We start from the raw sequence: 9,321 nt of genomic DNA on the forward strand, positions 1-9,321 counted from the left end.
CATTGGCCTTCTTCCAGTCTTCGGGCACTACACCAGAGCGCCAGGAGTTTTCAAAGATCCGTGCCAGGCGCTGGGCTATGACGCTCGCCAGCTCCTTGAGTACTTCTCAGGAGTCTCAGCTGCTTTCTTAAAGAAAGTGCCCAAGGATGTTTGGACAGATGTTCTCCAGGGAGACAAGCAACACAGTGAACTTGTTTGCTGGCGTGGCATGGCGTCGGATCAGGTGTTGTAAAGTTGAAACTGATGTCAAAGTCAAAACAGGGTGTCAGTTGATAAACGTTGTAAGTGCAAAATGTTGTAACTGGAAAGTTGTAAGTTGAGGACTGCCTGCATTGTGTGTTAGCGAAGTAACTCTGAAGAAGTACTTCTTCCCCAAAAAAGGCAAGTTGAATAGGAAAATAAATTTAAAAATTGAGAAGAATGAGATTGTTACAGTTATTCTACAGAGGGACTAGCTGTCTTTAAAATCATTAAAATACTTAAATAGCTGCCTTTGATATCTGATGAAAATTTGATCTTACATCCTGCCTGATCATCAGGGATCCAGGTTTTCTGTAAAGGGAGAACTGGAAAAACCCCACAGATTTCCCCCTTTACCTACCCAAGAAAAATGGGAGTTTTTCATTTTAGTGGAGAAACACAAATTTTCCACTTTTGCAAAGAGCTCTCTGCAGGCAGGCAGTTTCAGTCTGCAAGGGGCTGTGGGGAGCAGGAGGAGGGCTGTCAGGCAGAGGCGCCATGCATACATGCATACGGTCACCAGGCAGCCTAGAGAGCAGCCCCCGCAGGTAAGTCTGGTGGGGTGCCTGGATTGAGGCCCCCATAGGGAGGAAGGGAGTTGGGCAGGGCTGGGACTGGGGTTGCTACCAAGCTGGGCAGCGCATGGGCCTTGGGGACAGACTGCCTGGCTGCAGAGCCCCGGCAGGGAGCGGGACAGGGACACAGGTGACTCATCCGGGGGGGCAGCTCCCTGCCACTGCGTGCACTACCGGGGTGGGAGCAGTAGTGACCCTTGCCCCCCAGATCTGTTGTGCACAGGGCAGAGGCAGGTGCAGGATGCGCACCGTGGGCTTGGGCTACCCAGCCTGCTGGTCTCCCTAGGGGCCTCCGCAGCCCAGTGGGTGGGACCTGGCACAGCAGAGCAGGGGCAGGCAGGGAAGCTGCTTGCCACTGTAAGCCCCGCATTGCCCTGGCAAGGCGTCCCCTGACTGCCCCCCAACAGAAGTGGGGGCAGTGGCATGGGGTTGTGCTCCTTGCTGCTGTGGAGTGGGCAGGAGACACCTTGTCAGGGCACCACAGGGCTCGCAGCAGCAAGGAGCTTCCCCACCCAGCCTTGCTGTGCCCACTGGGCTGTGCAGGCCCCAGGAAAGAGCACCAGGGCAGGGAGCTTGAGCCCACAGCAGGCAGCCGTACCACTCCTGCCCTGATTTGGGGAGCATGGGTCCCCTCCTGCCCCCCAGGAGTGTGCATAGTGGTGGTGACTGCCTCCTACCCTCCAAGCCCACAGCAGGCAGCCCACAACCCCTCCCCCCCCCCACACACACAGAGGCTCTGCTCCAGCCACGTTGCCCGTGGGGCAGTGAGGGGGCGAGGGGCACCAGCAAGGCTGGGAGGCTTGGTTTGGGAGTGGGAGACCTGGACCTGCATTCTGTGAGCTAAGGGGGCAGGGGGAGCTCCAATTTTCCATGACAAAAAACCCAAAGTCAAACACCAAAATGTATAGATATTTAGAATTTATTTTATTATAGTGATTGATGCACTGGTAGGCTCCAAATATCCATCCAGCCATCGTGGTGTTTCAGTGCAATAGCAGAGTTGGGGTTTTTAATCGGAGAATTTGCATTTTTTTTAAATCAGAGAAAAACCAAGATCCATGCTGATCATGCATATCAGCATCACTCGACATTGGGTCACAACTGAAAAACACAAAAGCCTGATCTAAGGCTCACAAGATTCAATGGAAAGACCTATGCCACCTTCAATGGCTTTGAATTAGACCTTTTGCACCATAACGGTGCAATCTGCTTCCTTTTCCTTGTTACCTTATGCTTCTTTAAACATGTAATACATCAGGTTTTTGATGGCTTTTACAAGTTTCATGATCTGAAATGTCTTTTTTGTCTAGCAACAAGGATTAAAGAAGGACACTCTAGATGTTATAGATACAATAAACCTGTTTTAATTTTAGATGTTGGACACCAAACTTCAGATTAGAAGTGGCTCTGGATACTAAGTACATACTGGAGTAGTAAAAAGGAGGCTGCATAAGTGGTCAGGGAAAAATGTCTTACTTCAGAAACAGGATCTACCTTGTTGGGATGCTGCAGGAGAATTCTTCGTAATTAAGCAGTGCCATACCAGGAGGACAGCTCCCAGATCACAACACAGCTTGGCTCAACGAAAGCTAACCTGACTTCCCCACCTCCCTGCAAGGCAGCAGAGGTCAGTAATGTCAAAATTAAATGCTACATTAAAAAAAAAAAGCTAACAATTATATTGTCTTATAAAGGACGAAAATAAAATTTCCTTTCCCTTTTTCATTTTCTGGTCCATGCTACCCACTTTTCTCTCATCATCCAAGTTACCACTTCATCTTTCCTCTTCACTCCAAGATGCTCACAAAATTACTAAGACGGCAGTTCTGAACACTTTCAGTTCTCCTAGAAGTCAATGGGAGCAAAGGTGCTCAACGACCTAGGCTCTGGCTTTGCAACTCACACAGTGTATCGGATTTTGTACGACTTATCACTGCCCATTTCTTTACAGGAGGCTCTTTAACAGCGGGAGCAGGGAGCTGAAGAACACTGTTGTGCTGTCTTAGCTGAGGGGCTGCTGGGATCTGGTTCTGATCCCATACTTGTTTCAAGACCAGCAGTGGCTACTCGCATCATCTTAAGACTGATTTGACTTTGCAGTTTCATATGCATATAAGGACTGTATGTCAAAGGCAGAGCCGACCCTAGCAGGGTGTGGGGCCTGGGGCAAATCAGCCTGTGTGGGGCCCCTTTAACACTGCATGGGGCCATGGGACCCCCATAAAGGCGGGGCACAGGAGTGCCATAGCAATGAAATTTGCACCCAGGATGAGCTGCTCTTCAGTGGATACGAAGCTGGCGGTGCACAGAGGGGGAATGGCCAGACTCTTCTTCCGCAGGGTGGGGATGAGCTCTCAGCTCCAGGAGGGTCCTGCAGGAAGGGCTGCAGCCATGGTTGCTCCACCAGGTCCCCCAAAGCGCGGGGACCCAGGGCAGTCACCCTGATTCAACCTACCCAAGGGACAGCTCTGGTCAAAGGAATATGACATGGGGTTTTCCAACTGGTATATCCTTTTTTTTTTTTTTTTTTAAATCATTAATAAAGCAAAGCTGCATGACTCCCCTGCTCCTTCCTAAAATACTTGAAGGATTTTAGGAAAAGTTTATGGAGGAGGGATATTTTAGAAACAACTTCTCAAAATGAAGGCAGCACAGATGCAGAGGATGCTGCCTCCCCATGACGCAAATAAAACTCACATGCGTTTGCTGGTGCTGCTTTTTAAAAATAATGCAACAAATTTTAGCCATTACTGATCTTGGATTATCCATCTATACCTTTCCCCTTCTTTGATAGTAAGAGCCAGGGCTTAGTATGGCCCTCTCTTCTTTTGCCAGGCAGGATGCAGGCTGCCGCTCTTACCTGACATTGTCGTGCTTCTGGATGTAGATCTTATGAAACATCATATCCTCCTGCTTGGCATTAATGTCAGCTTTCATCTCCATGGCAACATGACGAGGAAGTACGGAGAGCAGGAGACGCTCCTGTGGAGTCAGACAGATGAACCAATTAAAACACCTGCTGCCCAGTTAACAAACATACTTTGCTTCTTATTTGAGAGAAATTAAGCCATCAGTTCAGTGACTGATGAGTAAAAGTGGAAGACATGGTCTTCAGAAACCACCAGCCAGTTCTGCCAAACACCTGGGGCCATGTCCCATGCACAAAGCGAGAGGACAATGATATAGGAAGAAAATGAATTAACTGGCATCCCAGCCTCACTGTATGCGCTATCCACAGCCATTAGTTCTTCCAGATGGAGAAGTCACCGACTCGATAAGCACCCACTCGCAACCACACCAGTTGGGACCTTTATGGTTGTAGGATTTCATGGCATAGACCAGAAACCCCAGCGAAGTGGAGCTCAACCAAAAGTTGAATTACTGGTGAAATATATGAGCAGGTGCAAAAGGAGGTGGCACCTCACCTAAAACCTGTGCTTTGATGCTTTTATATAAATCTCAGGGCTCTCTCAGGTACACAGCTACACCGATTTCCTAGTGCTCTTTTACTTTGTTCACAAAGTCCTGCCTCCTTTCATGACTCGAAGGGCAATTCGAGGATAGTTGTGTTCCCAGAAACAACGCGAGTCCATTCCTTTCCTCAGCAGCAACAAAATCAACGGGGCTGCATCCATGTAAATGGCAGGAGAATTTGACCAATGGAACAACACATTTCTATTTGTTTTATACCCAACCCCCCAGTGAGGATCAGGGCCCACTTGCACAAGGTGCAGGAAAGCCTCCTACCCAGCCAGTGGCAGCACCTCAGTGACCAACTGGCCTTGCCCAGTGTCCAAAACCTTCATCTTTCCCAATCAACTGAAGTGCAGCTTCGTTTCATTGCAATAGGGTTTATTTAATGTGGCTTTCTTAACATGAATTTGTATTTCATTGTGCATAAAGCTGTATACTCCAGTTACTGATGGCCAATGATGGCTGCGCGGTCACTTTTCCTAAACACCTTTGCTCTTGGTCTTGCTGCACTTGGCAGTCAATCACATGGCAGCGCTTTGTGCCTGTCCTCATGGGCTTGGGGCAGCAATTACATATAAACTGGGAAAAGTGATCGGAAACCAGATCAGATCTGTAACATAACAGAAGATTCCTGCACATAAACTGCTTTCAAAATGGGTGAAACCAGTTTAAAATACACCTGGATGGAAGTAGTAGCAGACTTAACTCGTTTAGGGTAAATACGTTTATTGAACTTCCGTCTCAGATGCCCTCCAGATTCAAGTTAACCCATGGTCCCCCAACATCCCAGGATGCTTTGCACCTCCCCCACAACCCCTGGCCCCCCAACAGGATGGGTGGGCTAGCTGGCCCAAGTTGTCTGCTCCAGCTGAGCAGGGAGGCATGCTCTAGCACCCCCCAGCTTCTGGCCTGGGGCAATGCAGGCATGTGGCTGCATTTCCAAAAATCAAAAGTGAATGTCTGTTCACTTCCTTATCAATTCAATCTACACAGCTTAGACCAACCTGCAAAGATTGAATCAATTCAGCCTCGGGCTTTTTGACTGCCTGTATTTAGCCACCGAGTCCAGATACGATAAACTTTTCCCCTGCCTCTCCTGTCCCCTTTTTTAATTTTCCTTAAGTTCTTTAGGAAAAAGCAGGTTAAAATATGGACACCTATCCTATTGGATCAGCACAAGTGTATTTTAATCAGCAGGCAGAGGCAGCATGCTCTGGCATGGATGTCAAAACCAAGTCTGTGCTAATGTCACCAAGGGAAATGGAGAAACCCTTTGCCAGCTACACAGTCACAATCGCAGTCTGGTATAAATGAAGGACCATAACCTTATCCAGCAGCTCATTAATTCCCAGCACCACAATGAACACTAGGGACCAGACTGCAGTCATGACTCAGAGGGTCGGTGCTCTGGTACTAATTACTCACGTCATCATTAGACCACCTCTTGTCCACAGTTCAAATTATAAATACATCACTGGTTTCCAATTCCTATTTTTGTCACAAAGTTGCTCCCTCACTTTTCTCTACGCACAGGATAAACTATGAGAAAACTAGTTTCTGGAAAATAGTGCATGTGATGCACCCACTATAGAAAAGTTTGCAGCCCATTAAAATTACACAGGGCTGACTTGCTTCCTTTTATGTGCATTTCAAAGGGCTTGATTCTCATCTCCAGCCTTCATATGGAGCAACAAAGCGGAACATGATGTGTCAGCTTCAAGAACATCTTGAGCTCAGAACTGCAGCAGCTGTGACAAGAGATCGCTGTCCTTCAAAATACAAGATAAGAGAGATGCTTATCATCAGTCCATTAGCACTGTAGAGCCAATAAAAAAAAATGTAGCTATTTACACACTTATTCTTATGCCCCTGTCAGACACTGGGACATTTCACAAACACTGAAGCACAACGTACGCTTATGGGAATAACCAAGGCACATGCCTACACAGTTGCTATTTGAATACTTATTGTAATGGCTATCCACAGACATGCAGAAGCTGCTTCTCCTATATAGGAATTAATGAGCTGCTGCATATGATTATGGTCCTTCATTTATACCAGTTTATGATTGTGACTGTGTGGTTGGAGAAGGATGACTTTGCTTCCCTTAGTGAGATTAGATACAACTTGGATTCAAGTTGAACTCCAGGAATCAGGGATGCTGCAGTAACCTGTGACACTCTTGTGTGCATGTGCTCAGGAGGTTGGATTATGTGCAACATGATCAGGAGACCAAGGCTCTGTGGTAGAATTAGCATGAGACTTTTTAAATGACTGGCATAAAATTAACTTCTGTCTTAACTTACCCATCTGTAAAGGAGAATAATAATTGTGCCCTATTCCAGAGGAGCTCTGCCAAGCTAAATCCTTTGATTGTAAAATGTTTTGAGGTTCTCAGTGGGGAAAAAAGTTGGGGGAAGGCAGGAGCAAGCAGCTATGACTTCCTCAAGTACAATCTGCTTTTATGAAAAAAGGCAACTGACCGGAAAAAACACCTAAACAGGCAAAAGAGCGTACTGTCACGTTACGTGGCACACAACAAAGTACCTCAGTAAAGCAACAATCTGCGTCGCATCCGGGTATCCCACGTGACACATGGCAATTCAGTTACAATCTCAGCCAAAACAGAGTTTCCATTTTGCAGAGAATGGCACAAAATGCTACAACTTTCATCAAAACCTTATGGCACACGTAGACCAGAAGAGTGGTCTGGCCACAACGGAGGTACGTTACGTTGGCATCTCTCCAGCGGGAGAAAAGAAATAAGGGGAAACTCCCTGCCTCGTGCAAGAATACGTAAACAAAGATGCAACTAAAACAGCTGCTTCTCAGTTTGAGGTGTTAGTCACAAGGAAGGTTTTCTACACACGTGTTTCATGTACCTGTACACAGGCTAGGAGTGTTGAACAGTAATCCTGCCGTTTCCCCACAAGGGCCTCAGAAGACTTCAGTTTTTAAACAGTAAACCTGGGAATAAGCTAGTGAGATAGAAATTAATGAAGTAATAAATTAGACCTGTTTTCTCCACAGAGGGACTGAAGCATGCAGAGAAGGAATAACTTCAGAGTGGAAAGAAGAGCAGTGCTGGGAGTCGAATCCCAGTCTCAACCTCCAGCCTCCTGAGAAAACACGTCCTCCTTGGAGGTTGCACTTCAGCTCAGAGCTCTTCCTTCTGTGCCAGTGAGGATAACCTCAGCTACGATGCCATGAAATCACTAGAAATCTGTATTCTGGCCCGGGCAATTCAGATTACCTCCCAGCTACCTGACTGGTTCAATAAGCCTGAGGTGCTGCAGGTGGAAGATGCACTGAAGGAAAATATGAGCTCCTTTGACTGAAATGGTTTGCCTGCCATTAGTACAGGAGATTACCCTGTGGGAGTGTCATCAAATCCCCAGATGCTGCTAAGTTCTTTGGCTAAATGTGGTATCTTTTATTAGACCAACTAAATAGTTGGAAAATGCTGCGAGACAGTCGCATAGCAGCACTTTGCCCATATGGCTCTTTCCTACCCAGGAGACAGGTTTTCTCCAGAGGCAGATTCAGCCCTCATAAATCAAGTCTTTGGCATGTGAAGACAAGCGATTGCAATCACCGGGGCACATTTCAAAGGAACCTAGAAATTAGAGCCGGTGCAAAATATGGTAGCAAATGTTGCAATGCAAGGTATCTTGGGGTGAGCTCCTCACACCAAGGATCCACGCAGGCTTCTGAGCAGAGCTTAAGCAATTGCTTTGGACCTAGAAACCTCTGGAACGAACCTACTCAAGAGACTTTCTGTGTGCAACATTGTCACAGCTGCCATTAAGAGAGAAGAGCCAGCTGGAATCTCCTTTGGTTAACAGGGGAGGAGGGAACTGTTGGTGAGGTATTGAACATGCAGTGCCTCCAAGGTGGATTAAAAAAAATTTTTAAAAAATCAGCTTTAAAAAAATAAAAATTAAAAAACCCGGATTTTTTAATTTAAGTCAGATTTTTTAATTTTCTGTTAAAAAGCTTTTAAAAAAAAAACACAAAACATATATAAAGATAATTTTAATTTAAGATATGTTAAAGCTTAGAGAGCTTTAAGGAACAGAGATTATAACTTCTAATTATATACAGTTTGAAACAACATTTTCATGCAACTTCTTTAGAAAAAAATTTCTGTTAGCGCAGACTTAGTGAAGGGGCACTCGGAGGGGCTGGATGTGTTCAAATCAGCGGGCCCGGATGAGCGTCATCCAAGGGTGCTGCAGGAACTGGCCGGTGTCACAGCAGATCCGCCGGCATGGCTGTCTGAGCACTCATGGCGCTCCAGGCAGGTGCCAGAGGACTGGAAAAGAGCCAGCATGGTCCCCATTTTCAAGAACGGGAGGAGGGAGGAACCGGGAAACTATAGGTCAGTTAGTCTCACCTCTATCCTTGGGAAAACTCTGGAAAAAATCATTAAGGATCACATTTGTGGGAGCTCAGCAGGGGAAGTAATGCTGAAAGGAAAAAGGGAAATCAGCACAGGTTCATTGCAGGTAGATCCTGCCTGACTAACCTTGTTTCGTCTTATGACCAGGTCACAAAATGCTTAGACGCAGGAGTCGCGGTAGAGGTCGTCTATCTAGACTTTAAGAAGGCCTTCGATACGGTATCTCATTCTGTTCTTGTAAATAAATTGGGAGGCGGTGATGCAGATGATTACGGGGCCAGGTGGTGGCAAATTGGCTTAGCGGTCGCACCCAGAGAGTGGCGGTGCATGGGTCGATATCGGCCTGGAACGATGTGGGCAGTGGGGTCCCCGGCTCGGTCCTTGCACCGGTGCTGTTCAGTGTCTTCATCGGTGATTTGGACGAGGGCGTGGAGAGCACCCTGTCCAAGTTCACAGATGATACCAAATTATGGGGGCAAAGTGAACACACCAGAAGGTAGGGAACAGATCCAGGCAGAGCTGGACAGGTTGGAAAAATGAGCAGAACAAAACAGGATGCAGTTCAACAAAGAGAAGTGCAAAGTGCTGCACCTGGGCAAAAAGAGCCCCCAGCACACTTCCAGGCGGGGG

General features: G+C 46.9%; 1 protein-coding gene across 2 annotated transcripts in view; it reads right to left on the reverse strand.

The window, feature by feature from the left end:
- ADCY5 (adenylate cyclase 5) overlaps window positions 1-9,321 on the reverse strand; it is a 319,280-nt gene that overhangs the window by 127,527 nt on the left and 182,432 nt on the right. For both annotated transcript variants that reach the window (XM_019553709.1, XM_019553710.1), the window contains exon 3: window positions 3,676-3,797. In XM_019553709.1, the coding sequence (XP_019409254.1) occupies window positions 3,676-3,797 (122 nt within the window). The remainder of the gene's footprint in view (window positions 1-3,675; window positions 3,798-9,321) is intronic.

The sequence above is a fragment of the Crocodylus porosus genome, unplaced genomic scaffold, assembly GCF_001723895.1.
Source record: "Crocodylus porosus isolate Cpor-Errol unplaced genomic scaffold, CroPor_comp1, whole genome shotgun sequence".
NCBI lineage: Eukaryota > Metazoa > Chordata > Crocodylia > Crocodylidae > Crocodylus > Crocodylus porosus.